Raw genomic sequence first — 19,416 nt, forward strand, 5'->3', positions numbered from 1 at the left:
AATCTCTGTGCAGACCTGATGACAACATGATATATCATACTCATATAGATACAGCAGAAATATTTAGAGACATCAATGCTAAAAGGTATTACATGTTAGTACAGGGATGAGTAAAACAGGCACCACTCTACATCTAAATGCGATTTACTAGTAGCTTAATCACATGGTTGCTGTGTAACCATATTACTTCAATAGAGCGTAGCCACACCTCTTCTTTAAAATATTTAATCAGAACTATAACTATGCAAAGGTTGCTTTACAAAGGCCTTGCCTCTGACGATCAGGACACTATTTGGGACTACTCCCTTTTATTTTTATTTTATTCATTTGTATTTACTTTTAACCATTTTTTGTTTGAATAAGTTGTTTTAATTTACACAAGTCCTCTGAGTTCCTGCAACTTCCTGCTTCTAAAAGAAGAGTTGTGCCCTCTTAAAGGCACAGTGCCCATAACACTTAGAGCCCAGCTTTTTTGGCTCTCTAAGAGGTGAGCAGTTATCTGCATTATTTTAATTTATATTTATATCTTGAGGGTAATACACTAGGAACTGTGTTCCATTTCCCTGTTTTTCTCCTGAGCACCTGGATCTTCATATAGAAGAAGTTCGGTATCTATAAATACCCCTGCGATTGTGACCTGAGCCTCTCCTCCCTGGGCTCTATGCCATGTGAGTGTGTTACATATATATCTTTCAAACCACTCCAGTTGTCCAGATATACTGCACCAGATTTTGTCAATTTCTTTCCTCTTTTAGATATTTGGTTTGTTAACTATTCCCTTATTTAAGGGTAAGTGTTTACTATTAGCGCACCACTGGGTTTATTTGATGTGGTATATCTTTCCACTCAAAGCACTCCACATTTTTTTTTTTTTGCATGAGTTTGTGTTAAGTTAAGAGATACTTACATGTGTGTTGAGCTGCTAAACTAAATCTGTTTTTCTTGTATGTGGCCAAGACGTTGCCTCTGAGATAACGAGTCCTGGTCCAATTATTATTCAGACTGTCATGGTGGCATGAAATGTTAGTGATCCTTAAAGGAATACTAGAGGGTCAAGAATGCAAACATGTACTCCTGACCCTCTAATGTTAAACTAACTATTTAGGTCCCCTGGGCCCTGCTAAATATAGCAAAAACTCACCTTATTTCTAGCGCCGCATGAATCCGGCTGGCTCCACCTTAGATCCGCTTCCTTGGCTGACATCATGAAAATTGGAAGTATTAGATTGGCTATGATTGTCAATTCTGATTATATCAGTCAAGGAGCTGGGGCAATGGTGAAGCCAAACATTTCCCTGACCAATCAGCATCTCTTCATAAATATACATTGAATCAATGCATCTCTATGGGTAAAGTTCAGTGTCTAGATGCACAGCGCGGAGACGCTGAACGTCAGAGCTGCACACTGTGCAGCACTGACCCAGGAAGCACTTCTAGTGGCCGTCTGAGTGACTGCCATTGGAGGTGTTCCTATAGGCTGTTATGTAAACATTGATTTTTCTTTTAAAAGGCAGTGTTTACAGCAAAAGGCCTGCAGGGACTGATTATACAATAGTGTCCATTTTTATGGTGACGCCTGGCAGTGGATTTTTCTTTGTTTGGTTAGATGTTTGTTATTTAACCTACAGTTTAGATACCATCCCAGAGTATTATGAAGTATGTAGCCAGGAGTTTAGACAGTCCCCTTGTTATATCCTTTCTATGCCTTCTTAGAATTGCGTGGTTGTTGTTTGTGAGTCCTAGGGTGTGTTAGGCTGGCCTGTTCAGCTGATGAGGAGCTTTTTAAGGACATTTGTTTGTTCCAATCATGGTTTTGGTTTGCGACAACAATAAGTCATTTATCCAAGCTTACCCCAGTGTTTGAAAGCTGAGAGCCTGACACAGATCCTACAGAGAGTCACTATATCGAATCCTCTTGTAAGTCACATCTAAATCTAGTCAGCACTTTCAGACTGGTCAGTTGTCACACATTAGCATGATACCCAATTACAGCATCCCAGGTTTAAGGATATTTTATTGCTAATAGAAATCTAAATAGAACAAGATTATGTGTTAATACTTGATTAAATATTATCTTTAGGTCACTCTAAGCACCATAACCACTTCATCTTACTCATGTGCTTATGGTGTAGATGCCCTCTCCATGAATTGTTTCTTTTAAAAAAAAAAAAAAAATCACTCATGAAATAAATAAATTATTTTGTTTTTCTGAGTGTAGGGCCCCGCCTCCCGGATACGTCAGTCAGCTACCTGGAATCAGATCATCCTGGCTTGCAATATATATTTTTTTTATCAACTTCTGTATTTTGTGTCAGTCAGTGTGCTAAAGCATGAAGCCTTGGACAGGCTTCCTATGCCTTAGTGAATTACACACACAGTGTAAATGCTCTTGATTTCTGGCTGTCATACAGTTTATCAAACCCCCTAAAAACCTTACTTGCTAAACAGATAATATTGAATACAATTTTAATCAAACTAACCCAGTGTTGGATTGAGCCTTACAAGAATTTTAGTCCAAACAGCCATTATATTAATTAATTTTAATGGACACAATACTTAAAAACAGCACTTGTACAAATTTATACATAGTATGAATGTTTTTTATGATACCAAAATCTCAATAAAATGACAAAAGTTAATGAGAAGCTTTATAATGGATAATTTCTCCTCATAGCTTATCTAACACAAGCATTTAAATGAGACGTTTTTATAGCTAAGGAATTATTGGTGCAATTTTTACTAATTTAATTTTTTTTTCCAATGAATTATTTTAGACACATAGTTTCCTTTATATAGATGTTTACTTGAAAACTATGATTGCTTTCCAGTTAAGATCAAAATGCATATCCTCAATGTATTTCTGTGATTACCACGGTATGTTTCATAAATCCTGAATTCATCACAGAAATACAGCCGTAGCACCAATTAGTGCTGCTGCTTGCTTTTGTAATCAATAACCTCAATCTCTCAGTGAGACTTGATAAATCAGAGTACTTCCCAAAGGACAACACAAAAAAGCAGCCAATCAGATCTCAGGAAACACACAAATAAATATTTCCAGTTAATATAAAATTAGTGTTATGGTTTAGGAATCACAATTCAAAATGTAGAAGCTATATACACTGAGGAATAGTTCTTCTGCCCAAAAATATGAGGTCACTGATGGAAACACACCAGTGTTGCCTGGAAAGTAAAAATGTGAGAGCTAAAAAAGTTAATGCAACACTAATTTGTCTGTGAACAATGCAGCCAATTATACACCTACAGAAAAATACATTATTGGGGGAGAAAGGGGAGAACCAGATGTTATGCTATTAGCCTTTTTGCTCCAAAATAAAACAAAATGTTATTTGGTTTGTCTTTAAAGATATAGTACACTGTATTTCTTAATAGATGAAAGAATCAACACGTCATTTTCAGTAATTGTATCCAATCCTTGAAGGAATCTATGGGCTGTTCTTTGAGCAAAAAAACAGCATTTATCCCTGGCATTTCCCTTTTTCTAGATTGCAGAAAACTAATATGTTAAATGTTACTGACAGTCTCCTTTTCAATCCTGAACAGATTTATCACAGAAATTGTGTTGGGATTGCTTTCATGAACACAACAAACACTGCAGATATTAGCACATCTAGACATAAACAAATGTCATAAGAATTTAAGCGTAATATGTTTGTGGTTGCAATGCTCACTTGTATAAATAAGTTAATCTATCTAGAAAAGTAAATATCGAATAGCATCTACAGTAGCCTTCGGATATACCCTAGTAAAATAATTTTCTTAATCTTTTTGCCTGGGCTGCTATTCAGGACCACTGTGTAGACTGAGCAGTGCAAGCTCCAATACAGTGCAGAAGGAAGAAGGCAATTATAAAAAAGATATAGTCCCTTTGTACTAGGCAGAGACGCACTTCAGAGTCCCAGAAGAAAATTGTGCTTGAACGTTAGATGAGAACCAGCATAGAAATGGAGGAGAAGGTATTTTATTTGTAATGCAATGTAAAGTGACACCTGACACACATGTAAGCATGTTATTAGGGAAATGGTTAATATAAATATACCCCACTCTTCTGAATGAAGTGGCAGATAAACCATTAACCTATCTCTTGTCAGGATTCATAGGATCCCTCTTGACAAACTCAACAAGACAAATCCAATAACACTCCCTAGACTTGGGATATTTTTGTGTTGGTTTGCACACAGCAAGTGTTGGTGTTGGTCTGAGTTCTATTTGAATTTACACTTATCTACAGTTCTAAAAATGGAATGGTGTTCATGTGATTGTCAGCGACCATGTTGTAGACACATCCCTGGAATAGGGTATCAGGTGAATCAATGTCTTTTTATGCAAATTCTTCTTACTACTTGATACACCTACTATTAACATCACACAATATCCTGATTAACTGCTCCACAGACTGAATATTGTGTCACCATGTATATGTAATGTTTCACGCTGGTGAATATGGGTCTTATCCAAATAAAGCTAACGAGAAAAAATGGCAAACTCATAAATAAATTAGGACAATGGAATTCCAAATGATTAGGTTATGTAAAACACACCCAATATATCTAGGCTGGAGGGAGGCCAACCCTTAATTTTCCAATGTTTAGAGACATTGCACAGTTATTGCTCAGCAATAATATAAACAAATCTATCTCCTATCTATTTTGAATAAATCGTCTTTTGTTGGAAACAGTAAAGGAGAAAGGAGTGCTCATATTGAACAAGCAGATCAGAGCCTTAGTCTAATCTTCCTCGAATGACACGGTACAGTCTACACCCAACATAAAAAGGGCAGTGTCTTACTGAGCTGCAATCAGATTACTGGTATCTTCGCATAAAGGCAATAAGCTTCTGGACAGGAACGCTGCCTTGTTCTAAGCTATATGCAATAACCATCAACAAAACAATTACCATTATATAAATTGTATATAGATAAATGAGCGCATTGTAGATAATTAATCAAAAAGGACATGTGAGACATTGACCAGTGTGAACAAAAGTTAGATTTTACTTACCCCTTGCTACCAATACAGTATACCAACATATACAACTCTAATCGTCACCAAAACCTCTAACAAAAGCAGGTGCAATCAGAACCTTAACCTTTGCTGAATATAGTATACAAAATAGGTTACATACAAACCAAAGCTCACAGAATGACATTAACAAAGAACACCCAGGCTTTATAGAATAGCAGGGATTGGATCTTATATACACAGTTCACTTTCCTGAGGCTGGCAAGTAGAATCAAAGTCAGATTTATAAAGAACACTGCAACACATGATTCAGTCTATGAATGAGACACAAGGCAGCAGCAGTTCAATACAAATTGCTAAAAGAAGAATAGAAAGCATGGTAGTAGGAATGGTGATGTACTCCATGTATGCAAACACCAGGATACATTATAAATAACCATTATATAGGGCAGGGTAATTATTCTATGTTTATACAGTGTGTAGACAGCAAAGTTCAGGGTAATTTTAGTCTGTGTGTGCCAGCCCCATTTTCATACTATGACAAGCATACTAAGTTATGCACTTGTCTGCTTTCTGATGGAGATACAGACTATGGATGTGATAGGAGGCCAGCCCATGTGAGTGGGATCCCTTCCCATATACGATAAGTTGCCATGTCTGCAGTAAGTGACACTAGCTGGCTGGCTGGTGGCTATTTTAGGGTGAGTGCCCTTCTCCCAGCACTGAGTCCATGCTCCCTGTCCCCATGCTCACTACCTTTGTATCTCTCCAGCACGTCCTCATAAGCCTGCAGGTACTCCTGTTCATCAGTGCGGGGATATTGGGAGCAGGAAGCACTGGCCGTGTAATGAGCCATGACTACAGACCCCGGGCTCCGGCCACCAGCCTGCAAAGAGAAGAGCCGGGATGGACGATAGGCAGGAGGAGGGGAGCGCTGCCAGGAGCCGCCCCTGTCTGTGCCGAGCCTCCTCCCCGCCGGGCCGCTGTCACTGCCCCCGTGCCGGACAGCTGTCACAGGACTTCTCCAGTGACAGCCAGGGCTGCGCATGGACTGGGCGGTGTCCAGCCCATTACACAGCTCTTCTGTGCGCTCCCCCTCTATCGGGAAGACGGATGGAACCGCCCACGGCTATATAACGGAGGAGAGCGAGCCAATCCCGCACTGGGGCTGGGAGCAGCATCCTCTGTGCGTCTCGGCCCCGGGGGAGGACCCAGTGTAGGAGCATGCATGGTACCTGCTCATCACTGGGGCCTCACCTACAGCAACATAACGGGAACATGCCCTCTCACTGCTCACACTTATATTAATAGGAATGGAGTCTGTCCTCAGAAGCTGATGGCTATCAATGGCACTCCAGCTGATCATAAACTACATTTCCCATTATCCTCAGCCAGCCTTGCTGAAAACCTGAAGTCAGTCATCAGGGATGTCAAGACTACCATCACTGCTTTATACAGTGTATTATTATAACATGATACCAGGGACATGTCATGGTTCCCTGTGTATGGGGAATGAGAGTGTTACACCCAGAGAAATCCACAAATATCCATTTCCACATTTTCCACATTTCTAGCTCTGCATGATCCAGGAGTCAGACACAGCTTCTAACACAATAGTCTTCCCAGTGCCAAACACATGAATGGTCTCATCAACACTTTGTCAGCCAGGTCACATCTGCTGGAGCAGCGTGTGTTAAAATGTTTCCAAAAAACTCTATTTACAAAGCTACACTGTCAAAATGAAAGGTGTAACCACTAGCAACAAAAAGGATGTTACAGTGAAATAGTAAAGAGAAGTTAAACGTTGTCTAAAAAGGTTACTGAAATCTCCATCACATCTATCCACTCACACAATGGCAGCAAAAACTAGCTCCCAGAAATCATCGACAAGTAGAAGGAATTCTTTATAATAAAATAACTCTACCAAAAACAAAGCATATCTGACAGTCACCTGATACACTCGTATATCTGTAGAACAGCTGACCCAACAATGCCATATTAAGTATGCAATGAGTCACTAATAGTGGCAGCACACCACAGCCAATGTAAAATCCCAGCAATGTGTACCACAAACATGCACCCATGTGGAGCCCTTATTAGGTTGGGGCAGCATGAGCTGAGTGTCACATGGGATTTATATAGAAAGACCAGGAGTGTGTGGCTAAAGAGTACATTCACCAACATGCAAACAATGGTACAGGGGAAATGGCAAGGTGCTACTTCACAGAAATACAATTTTATCTTAAGGTGTGCTAGTCACATTTCATTCAGATGCATAGATTAAATATAACTGCTATTTCTGTTTTCTTCTCCTCCTCCTTGTTTTTATTCCACTTGTATAGCTAGGAGACTATGTAATGCAATGTTCCACAGGGTATCTGTGGTAAGGGTGCTTACAGTAAAGTCACACACTGCATCAATTTGTGAGAAGATAAGGAACTGATCTTTAGGCAAATATATATAATATACATATTTTTGTTCAATGATTTATAACCCCTGATTCAGTACCTAAATTGATTTCTGCATGCTACATCAGTAAGTTCCCAGTGATTGGAATTGACACATGATTCAAGAAGCCCAGGTAACTGCCCATATACATTGGTAGAAACTACTAGAAAACTACTAGAAACGCTGCCTTCTGGAGTGCAATGGAGACCCCTCTGAAGGTATGCAGTGTGATTACAGTGTTTTGCAAAATTAATTTTAATGTAATTATATCATATTTCAACAAAGGGTCCCCAAGCTTTCTTTTACAATAGTGAGCAGTCACAAATTTAGACTTGGTTGGTTCTAAATTTCTATTCATTCATTCGTCTTTTTGACACATTAACGAATTTCCGAAATTCCCATCTGAATTTTGGACAATAGCAAATGCCCAAGTGTTCAACTGGGCATGCATGGGAATTTCACAGCGCTATCTAGTGTGGGCAGATGATCCCCCAGGGATTTCATCTGCCCACACAAAGATGGCGACGCTCAGGACCTAGGTCCGGGCATGAAATAAAGTGTTTTAAAAAGGTAAAATGGGAGGCCATAGGGCATTTGGGGGTGACTAGGAGGTACAATAACATAAAGTGGAGTTGGGAGGGGGTTTAAAAAAAACCAAAAAAAAAACAGATGCAGCCATGACAGTGGTGCTTTAACAGATTTCTGTTAAAATGCAGGCGAGAGGAGACGCTATGTAAAGCTGGCCAGTATGGAGAAGAAAGGAATCGTGGTCAGTCTGTAAGTTTACCACAGCACACTATATATAGGTCACTGAGCTTATATAATTTAATAATTAAGAGGTATGTCCTAATACTTTTGTCTATATACTGTATATATATATATATATATATATATATATATATTATTAATATTATTATTGCCATTTATATAGCACCAACAGATTCCGTGGTGCTTTACAAAATTATGAGAGGGGGGATGTAATAATAAATAGGACAATTACAAGAAAACTTACAGGAACAATAGGTTGAAGAGGACCCTGCTCAAACAGGCTTACATTCTATAGGAGGTGGGTTATAAAACACATTAGAACAGGAAATAGCAATCAAATAAGGTGGGAGTGAAGCAGGGCTGGAGGAGAGAGTACAGTGCTGCCCTATAGGAGTGAGCAAGAGACAGGTGTGTAAGGTAGAGGTTACTCTGGGAGGCCATAAGCTTCACTAAAGAGCTCTTTGCTCTTAAAGGATTAAAGACTAGGGGAGAGTCTGATGGAGGTAGGCAGGCTATTCCATAGGAAGGGAGCCGCCCACGAGAAGTCCTGCAAGCGCGAGTTGGCTGTACTAGTGCGAGCAGCAGTCAGGAGTTGTTCACGGGCAGAGCGGAGGGAACGTGGAGGGGCATACCTATGGATCTGTAAAGAGATATAAGAGGAGCTAGAATTGTTCAGTACTTTATATGTATGTGTTAGCACTTTGAATTGACTTCTATAGGATACAGGAAGCCAATGTATGGCATATTTGTGGTCGTATACAATAAGCCGTGTTATAGTAATGGTGGTGTAAGTCGGTTCTGGTGTGCTGGAACAGACGTTTGGGTAGGCCTGTAAAAGAGGGTGCACCAAGATGAATGGATTTATAAAGGGAGTGATGGGTGGACTGAACCAGGCAGTCTCAGTCCAGAGGAAGGGGAGATCTGTGTATTTATAGGCCGGGTAACTCCTCCAACTACAGGCTTCAGCTGCCGGTTCAGCCTTCTCATATATATACACTCACACACACTATATGGACCAAAGTATTGAGACCTAACTCTTAATTATTGAATTCAGAAGTTTCATTTAGACACATAAGTGGCGGGTGGGGGCCCGAAGTGACATTGTCGAAGGTGTATAAAATCAAGCCATGCAGTCTGCATTTACAACAATTGTGAAAAACATTGGTTGTTCTGAAGAGCTCAGTGAATTCAAGTGTGGTACTGATAGGATGCAACCTTTGCAATAAGTCACTTCGTGAAATTTCATCCCTGCTAGATAGACACAGGAAACTGTAGGTGGTATTATTGGAAAGTGGTAGCGTTTAGGAACAGCAGCAACTGAGCTACAAAGCAAAAGACCACTTAAAATCACAAAGAGGGGGCACCGAATGCACATGGTGCGTAAATGTCAAGAATGCTCTGCTGATTCCATAGCTGAGGATTTCCAAACTTCCATTGGCATTAAACACAGCACAAAAACTATGCAGCTGGAGCTTCATGAATGGGTTTTCATGGCCAAGCAGCTACATGCAAGCCATATATCACCAAACGTAAAGCCAAGAGTCAGATCGAGTGGCGTAAAGAACGCCACCATTGGACTTTGGAGCAGTGGAAATGTGTTCTGTGGAGTGATGAATCACGCTTCTCTTTGGCAGTCTGATCATGGAGTCTGGATTTGGAGGATGCCAGGAGAACGTTACCTGCCTGACTGCATTAAGCCAACTGTAAAGTTTGGTGGAGGAGGGATAATGGTGTGTGGCTGTTTTTCAGGGGTTGGGCTAGGCATCTTACTTCCAGTGAAGGGAAATGCATCAGCATACCAAGAACATTTGGAGAATACTATGCTTCCAACTTTGTGGGAACAGTTTGGGGAAGGCTCATTGCTATTCCATCATGACTGTGCCCCAGTGCACAAAGCAATGTCCATAAAGACATGGTTGGAAGAGTTTGGTGTAGAAGACCTTGATTGACCCACACAGAACCCTGACCTCAACTCCATCAAACACCTTTGGGATGAACTGGAGTGGAGGTTACGAGCCAGGCTTTGTCATCCAACATCAGTGCCTGACCTCACAAATACTCTACTGGATGAATTAGCAAAGATTCCCACGGAAAAACGGGGGAAACAAGACATGCATAACCATCACTGCGGTAAGCGGTGGGCATGAGTGGTTTATGTAACTTTACAGGTGTGTTATGCTAGGCAGCTAAAGGTTTGTATTTCAGTAAGGCACAGGTACAGGTAACTCAACAAATAAATTCTAAAGTTAATTCAAAATGTAGAGCCCGTTTAGGCTATGGGCCACATCTCCTGCAGGATTAATCAAGATGTATAAGATGTATAAGATGTATATGGCAGGCTTAACAATTTTAAACCTCCCAGGACTTGAGGCGTGTCTGCATTTGATTATGCTTATTAAGAAACACATCACTGAGCTACGGATGGGGTTATTTTCTAGTTAAACAAGAGCAGAATATGCATTGTCGATACGGTTTTTAAAGTTCAGGAGGCAGTGACCATCTTCCTATTCAGAGCTGTCCCAGCGAGTGTGCCATGGCACTGTCCAGATATGTGGTCTCGCGGTCACCCTATGCCCACGATCGGGAAGCAGACAGCAAGTGGTTCTAGGGACCATATCCAGGTTTGGCTGCGCCGCCGGCCCCAGGCTTTCTCGAGGGTCCTTGCGCTGTTCCCACCGCTCCGGTCACTTTCTGCACCACAAGCGAGGACCCGGGCGGTTGCAAGGTGGGTATGTCCCGTCCAGGTATGTGCAGTAAGGTATCTCCCTTTCGGGCCCTCAGCCCAGGAAGGCTGATGCGGGCCTTGGATTTTATGGGTCGTGTTCTCCGACCCGTTGGTTTCCATCTCCCATACTCCATGTGTGGATTCTGCCCCTACATCGGATGGTGTTCCAGATGGTGAGCAGCGTGGCTGGAGAGAGTATGGCAGCTCTCTCTGGGTCTGAGCCCCCTTGTATTTCATTCTCTGTGGGCGGCATGCCGGTGGTTTGGGTTTGTGGACTCTAGGCTTAGGTCGTCGTCGGATCACCAGCACTCTCTTCCCGGCGATTTAGGCTGTTTCTCGGCCTCCGCCAGGGCTTGCTGGTTGTTGTGCTGGTTTTTGTTGTGTCCCTGTCGGTGATACCGCCTCAGGTTTGTCTCTGCAGAAGGCTAGTTTGGCCCAGAAATCATGCAACAGACGGTCGATCCTCTCCGACAGAGAGAGCAGTATGGTGCAAGGCGCAGTGCTGCACGTGTTGTCCGCCATGTTTTCCCCTCCTTGTTTGTTCAGCTGTGCTGAGAGGGCCTGGTTGGCTCCTTGTTGTTGGATCTCCATATGTGGTTGCCGGGATGACCCCCACCGGCAGGGGTGGGAGAGGTAGAGTATACCGGGGAGACCTCCAGCCCGGAAGACTACCGCGGCTAAGGGATCGGCCGCCTACCTCGTGACGTCCGTTCAGGCACCCCGCAGGCCTCAGGTCAATCTCCGGGGAGAAACTGTCGGTTTCAGTCGGAACTCCTGTCGATTGAGGCTGCCGTGGGAGGCCCCTGTTTCTGGGGCTTTTGTGCAGGCAATCTGAAAGTTTGGAAGGTCTGTTTGCTATTTTTGTAGCCGTTTATGAGCAGTTTGACTCGGAGCCCATGAAATGTGCGACCGCTCGGCGTGGCTGCCAAGCTCCGACCCCCTTTTATTATTATTTTTATTTTATTTACTTTGGCTGGAGGGTGGTCTATCAATATGTCTCTGTAACGTGGATAGCTATTCTAATATGAAAACAGCATACGGTAGAGCTGCAAAGGAGGCCAGTGGCTGAAAAGCATGAATATTTAATTAGCATCCTGCATCAAATAGGAGGTTGGTCAGCCTATAACATCCCATGATACAATGGCTGTAGAAAAAATACAGCAGTGGGGACTGTACCAGTAAAATTACACACATATAAAACCATTCCAAATGATTTGTAACAAAAAACTGCTACAATTCCACCCTGCACACAAAGGGTTATTTGTTAGTTATATCTCCTCCTTTAATGTTCAAATCAAATCAGGAAAACAAACCTATTAGCAGAGCTTTTACTGGCAATAACTGCATCTAATGTATGTGACAGGCTCTGGAACCAACCAGTGGACTGAATGGAGACTGCATTACACTGCACAAGGGAGGGGTGCTCTGCTGCCCCCTTCCTGGTAGAGATGGGTAAAGGCTACGCATAGATACTATACTGTTAATAGTAAACATGTTAACTGTTTTTATATATAATAAGCTATACTGCTATAGCCTTGTTTTTATGACCATTATGACCAAAGCAATTGTTCTAATACAGCATTGTTTGGTAACAGATGGTCCCAGCTGACATCTCTCTCCTCCCAGCAACACCTGCAGAGTGGGCACAAACAGCACAACTCCAGATCAGCCTGTGCTCAGACACATAATACTCTCTGCTCCATTGCCTTCCTCCATCATAGCTTTTCATTAAAGAAGCCAACTGGCTATCACTGTCTGTCTCGTTAATAGTTTTTATGTTTCTGTTATATATTAATGCTGCTGCATGGTTCCGGTAACAGAAGGCATCGCAAGCACAACTTTATGGAATCTACTCACTAAAATCAGATTAACTGTGGAGTGCAGTGAGATCGTTATTCAACATTGTATAAATAGAAGCTTAATCATTTCAAATGCACCTACAACACAAACAATTTTCAGAGAAAAAACAAGTCTATGCATTTCTCATTTAAAGAAACAAAGCAACATATATAGCAAAGCACTGTAATTTTTACATTTTCGATATTTGAAGCTGTTATTTTACCCTAAATTTTCCATTTGATTCTCAAGTTACCAGGACTATTTAATTGTTAACTAATATAGATGTGAGAATATGTGTGTACTAAGGTTCTAAGAGACCACAGCTGAGGTACTTTGTATGTTTCCCCATCTGCTGGTGATGTACAAAAATATTAATATTTATACAGTTAATATTTTATTGTGTTGGATCATGAAACAACAACAGGTGTTGATGAATTAAAATAAGTTAAAAAAACAAAACCTTGCACATTGCTGTATTTTCAGGGATGGAAATCGTGAAACAATATCAAATTACTATGTATGTACAGCTTAATATCCTTGGAACAGAATCTACCCAAATATATTAATTTTCAAGGAGGGTTGTTTTCACTAAATTGTGAATTGACTGGATTCCAAAGTGAATTCCAACTGAATTTCAAATCTTGTGCCAAACTAAAGTAAATACATTTAGCTATTTTGGCATAAACCTTTAAATAAACCCTTAGGGTTATTCACTAAATTCGAAATTCTAACAAATTTAATTCCAACGGCAAAGACAAGGCAAAAATAACTCATTTAGGAAATATGGACTAACACAGCTCTGGTCCCAGCTTGGTACTTTTGATTGAATATCCATCATTCAGAGTTTGTCCAACTACATTTGCTAAACAGATAAATTACTAAACAGTCAAATGCAGATATCTGAAAATTGACCAGGATAACAGCTCTCATTCTGACATGTGAGATGTTTCTCATTAGTAATATCCCCATACAATATTCTTCCCTATTGTCATGCTTTCCATGTTAAATTTGTTGACCTTTCCCCTTCCTTTCATCAATGTCAGTCTCTTTTTTTCCCTTGTCTTCTTTTAAAGATCTTGCTTTTCCAATCTCTTTGATGTTCACATGATTAACATGATTTATTTTTTTTCGTGCCATTATGCTTGGAAATGTATTCTCCTTTCGAACAAAAAGTGCCCAACTAGGGTATGTGAATTGGATCCCATGTTGTGAAATGGACTGCTCAGACAGACATAGCCACTTCCTACAATTGCAGTTGCTTGTGACACCACACACAGTCTGCACACATTTACTTACAGGCACACATAAAAAGTAGTTTTGTTAGGAATATTTACTAAAGTGAGAATTATCAGGAATTAAAAGCGAATATGAAATTTAAAGGGATACTATAGTCACCAGAACAACTACAGCTTATTGAATTTGTTCTGGTGAGTAGAATCATTACCTTCAGGCTTTTTGCAGTAAACACTGTCTTTTCAGAGAAAATGCAGTGTTTACATTACAGCCTAGTGATAACTTCACTGGCCACTCCTCAGATGGCTGTTAGAGATCCTTCCTGGGTCATGGCTGCCTAAAATGCATCCAAACATTCAGTGTCTCCTCCCTCTGCATGCAGACACTGAACTTTCCTCATAGAGATTCATTGATTCAATTCATCTCTATGAGGAGATGCTGATTGGCCAGGGCTGTGTTTGAATCATGCTGGCTCTGCCCCTGATCTGCCTCCTTGTCAGTCGCAGCCAATCATATGGAGAAGCACTGTGATTGGATCAAGCTACCACTTCTGCTAATGTCAGCAGGCAGTTGGTAGGTCTAAAGGAAACAGGGACAAAGCCAGCAGCTTCAGGCTTGAATACAAGTAAGATTTGTATATTTATAGGGAGGCAAATGGGGGCCAGGGTGGCTAGATGGTGGTTTTACCCCTACATGGTCAGGAATACATGTTTGTGTTCCTGACCCTATAGTGATCCTTTAATCCCTTAAGGACACATGACATGTGTGACATGTCATGATTTCCTTTTATTCCAGAAGTTTGGTCCTTATCCCCTTAAGGACCAAACTTCTGGAATAAAAGGGAATCATGACATGTCACACATGTCATGTGTCCTTAAGGGGTTAAGGGGTTAAGGTCAAAGTAGCAAAACTTAAAAAATTCTCCAGTAAGGCTACTGGAGAAATGCTTCCAGTAAGGATTCTGTTTGAATCCCAAAAATTCTCACTTAAGTAAATAACCCTGTATATGTTAACAATTTTTCACAAAACTTGGATTAATGGATAACTGACAATTGATTGCAAAACATTAGCCTTAAAGAAATACCCTACTACGCTGCACCATAACTACTTCATCAAAAGTACTTCATCAAAATGGCACTTTTTTACCTGAAGGTGTTAAACCGTGTTTGTTTGTTTTTATGAATGGGAAGCTACTGATTGGCTTAGAGCAGTGATGGCGAACCTTTTTGAGCCTGAGTTCCCAAACCGCAATACATGCCAACTTTTTTTTTCCTCAAAGTGAATAATGAGGTTTTAAGTTTAGAAAAAACAATTCTAAAGTTATCCGAACTAACAACTTTTGTTTTAAAAGAAGAACACAACAACAATTTCAATGATACAAATTTTAAGTAATGATATAAATAGATAAAATTAAGCTTAAATTTATTAGTATCTCCAACAAATGCAATATATACACACAGACTGCTGAACACATTCACACACGACTGCTTAATACATACACACACCGACTGCTAAATACACACACACACACCGACTGCTAAATACACACACAGACTGCTAAATACACACACTGTCCGCTGAATACACACACTGTCCGCTGAATACACACACACAGTCTGCTGAATACACAAACACAGACCGCTGAATACACACACAGACCGCTGAATACACACACACAGTCCGCTGAATACACACACAGTCTGCTGAATACACAAACACAGACCGCTGAATACACACACACAGTCCGCTGAATACACACACACAGTCCACTGAATACACACACTGCTGAGTACACACAGACTGCTGAATACATACGTACACACACACAGACTGCTGAATACACACACACACACACACACACAGACTGCTGAATACATACAGACTGCTGAATACACACACATACTGCATTGAGGGGTGCAGTGTATGTGTTTGTTTGTAAGGGTGTGGAGTGCTGTGTGTGAGGGATGCAGTGTGTGTCTGAGGGGTGCTGTGTTTGTGTGAGTTGTGATGTGTGTGTGTGTGTGTGTGTGTGTAAGAAGTAGGGGTGCTGTGTGTGTGCGGGGTAGGGGTGCTGTGTGTGATACAATGATACAAATTTTAAATAATGATATAAATAGATCAAATTAAGCTTAGATTTATTAGTATCTCCAACAAATGCAATACATACACTCAGATTGCTGAACACATTCACACACTGACTGCTTAATACACACACACACCAACTGCTAAATACACACACAGACTGCTAAATACACACACAGACTGCTGAATACACACACAGTCCACTGAATACACACTGCTGAATGCTGAATACACACACACAGGCTGCTGAATACACACACAGTCTGCTGAATACATACACACACAGTCTGCTGAATAAACAAACACAGACTGCTGAATACACATACACAGACCGCTGAATATAATAATATAATAATAATAATAATAATACACACACACAGTCTGCTGAATATACACACACAGTCCGCTGAATACACACACTGCTGAGTACACACAGACTGCTGAATACATACGTACACACACACAGACTGCTGAATACACACACACAGACTGCTGAATACACACACAGTCCGCTGAATACACACTGCTGAATGCTGAATACACACACACAGACTAGGGGGGCTGTGCTGTGTGGGGGGTAGGGGTGCTGTGTGGGGGGGGTAGGTGTGCTGTGTGAGTGGGGGGGTAGGTGTGCTGTGTGGGGTGATATGGGTACTGTGTGTGCGGGGGGTGGCAAAGATACATAAAAAAAAAGTATATTAAATCTTTATCCCCCCCTCCCTTCTTCTTACCTTTTGTGATCCCTGGTGGTCCGGTGGTGGTAAATATATGTCTGCGAAGCAGCTCTCCTGTCCTCCCGCACGATCCGTATGGAGCGTTGCCATGGTAAAAAGCGGCAACGCTCAACACGGGAGGACAGGAGAGTTGCTTCCTAGATCCCTCCCCCTGCTTCCGTGTCCTCAATGTGCCTACTCTGCATTGATGCAGACAGCCAGCGGCCCCCTCCCCCGCGACCTATGGCTGTCCACATAGAGCGCCCGGCGTGCCACGCCATAGGTTCGCCATCACTGGCTTAGAGTGTCAGGTGACCGCTGTAACCAATCAGCACTCCGCGCTTCCTGAAAGCCAATTGTCACAGGGGGAAATGGATTCGGTACTGAAAGAAACCTTTGGGGTTAAGCCATTTGAGAATGGTTTAGCCCCTTCAGGTAAGAAAGCACCTCCTAGCAGCATCTCCACAAAAGTAATTTTTTTCAGCTTGGCTTTTTTACCCAAGTTCCCTCATCAGTTTTCCATGATTCCCAAGTGACACATATACATATAACTAAATGAATGTTTTATTTAAACTACTATTTTTGCGAGTTTATTTCCAATGGAGCTGTGATATATTTATGCGCAACAAATATTCTGAGCTCAAAAAGGTGGGAGTCAAACACTTAATGCTGAAGTACTTCATGTGCATGGAGGTTCCCATTTTAACTGCTCATTAGAATTAGAAATTGGCACTTTTATACCTACATTCTGAAAGATCTCCCCGGCTGTCAATGAAACATTCCGTTTACTCCCCTTTGCTAACAGATATGGCAGGTGCACTCTACTTTACTGCTGTTGCCTTCTCCCCCTTTGCTCCTCCACCGACCTTGTGTTCTTGAACTCTGTTGCAGGGCGCATGCATGCACGTTATATCAGAGATACATTTAGGATATCAGAGTTATTCATTAAAGGAATACTCCAAGTACTATAACCAAAACATAGCAGTCCCACGGGGCCCCCTATTGTAAGGAGTCAAACTGTTTAAAACGCTTTGACTTCTTACCTGGGGTCTGCCAGGCACATCTCCCTGCATACTCTATGGCTCAGTAAGCAACTCCTTAACTAAGCTCTGCTGTCCTTAGCTAGCGCATTGGTTGAGTATCAACTGATGTATCTTAGCCAATAAGTGAAGCCCTGCACCCTGCTCTTTGACGAGAGCTTCTGATCCGAAAACAATGTGATACCTTGCAATGGGGAGCTGTAATGGTTACATTGCTGGGAATTTTTGTTTTGACTCCAAATTGTAGCAAACTGAAATCTGAATAGTTGGACAAACATTGCTGCTTTGGAGAAATTCCCCTACTCAGCTACTGTCACATCATGGCAATTTTATCCTCGAAGGGACACTATAGTCACCAAAACAATTTTAGCTTAATGAAGCAGATTTGGTGTATTCATCGTGGCCCTACAGTCTCACTGCTCAATTCTCTGTCATATTCAAGTTTAATTTACAGAGTAGAAAATAAAAACTTTAAAGTAAGTTAAAGAAACACCCCAGACCCCTGAGGCACTTTAGCTTGCTGAAAAGCTTTATGCATGAAGAGTGTGTCCTCTTTTTTTTATTTTTTTTTTACCCAAAATTTTTTTTGGACACTTTTAGAAATTAACCTGGTTACAGCCCCTTGGCTTTCAAGCAGGAAACAGTTCCTGTTACTTCCTGGTTTGGTTAGCGCAGTGAAGCTGAACTCGAGCGGCAGCAACTGCCCAAAGCACCCTGCCTTGTTATGACTTCTCATTGAGCTGCATCGGTAAGTCTATATTTGGGCAGCCACAGACAGTCTAACTACAATTAAACTGTCACAGCAGTTGAAACTGTATTAATAATTACCATGGTACATTTTTATTTGTATAATGTCAAGAGGTTAGCTGTTTATATCACTTGGATACTTGTTTACAAAACCCTTTCTAAGCAGTATAAAAGTTCTTTAGTAGTTTTTTCTTGCCTGATATAAAATTCATGAATAGTACCTGAATGCTGCTTCAACCCCTTAAGGACCAAACTTCTGAAATAAAAGGGAATCATGACATGTCACACATGTCATGTGTCCTTAAGGGGTTAAAATCAAAATGGTGTCACCTCTACACCACAAATAAAAAGCAAAAAATGCTAATAGTTTAAAATAGGTAAAATATTTGCAGATATTTAGTTTGCACTGCCAAAATATATATAAATCTCTCTATATTTCTCCTGTATCTCTTTCTACTCTCATAATTGCAACAAAGTGTGAAGCAATATCTTGGACATATAATGAAGTAAAGGCTTTTGTTTATATAACTGATCCTAATGACACTGAGAGGGCACAGGATAATTGTCACTCCCCCTGATTGCTGCCTTTCCTACCATCCATGAATCATTGGTTGTCCATTGGTTATTGCTTTTTCCAAATTTAAAGATCCCCAGAGTGTTTCACAAGCATGTTTGGATTCTATGTGCATCCGGCTATAGCATTTGGGGTTAACTAATTCAATGCCTGAGTGAGCTAAACTGTTTTCTTTGTTTTTAATCCAGTCCATGGTTAAAAATATTATCTTCATCATTTATTTATATAGTGCTAATGCCTTTTGCAGCAATAATCAATGGGTACT

General features: G+C 41.0%; 1 protein-coding gene across 3 annotated transcripts in view; it reads right to left on the minus strand.

Annotated features, from left to right (window-relative positions):
- DST (dystonin) overlaps positions 1-19,416 on the minus strand; it is a 592,252-nt gene that overhangs the window by 483,933 nt on the left and 88,903 nt on the right. Inside the window, exon 1 of one of the 3 annotated variants that reach the window (XM_063442945.1) lies at positions 5,739-5,935. The exons of the other annotated variants lie outside the window; for them this stretch is intronic. Coding sequence (XP_063299015.1) covers positions 5,739-5,838 — 100 coding nt within the window. The 5' untranslated portion in view covers positions 5,839-5,935. Of the gene's footprint in view, positions 1-5,738; positions 5,936-19,416 lie in introns of those variants that run through there. 3 annotated transcript variants of the gene reach the window in all.

The sequence above is a fragment of the Pelobates fuscus genome, chromosome 2 (assembly GCF_036172605.1).
Source record: "Pelobates fuscus isolate aPelFus1 chromosome 2, aPelFus1.pri, whole genome shotgun sequence".
Classification (NCBI taxonomy): Eukaryota; Metazoa; Chordata; class Amphibia; order Anura; family Pelobatidae; genus Pelobates; species Pelobates fuscus.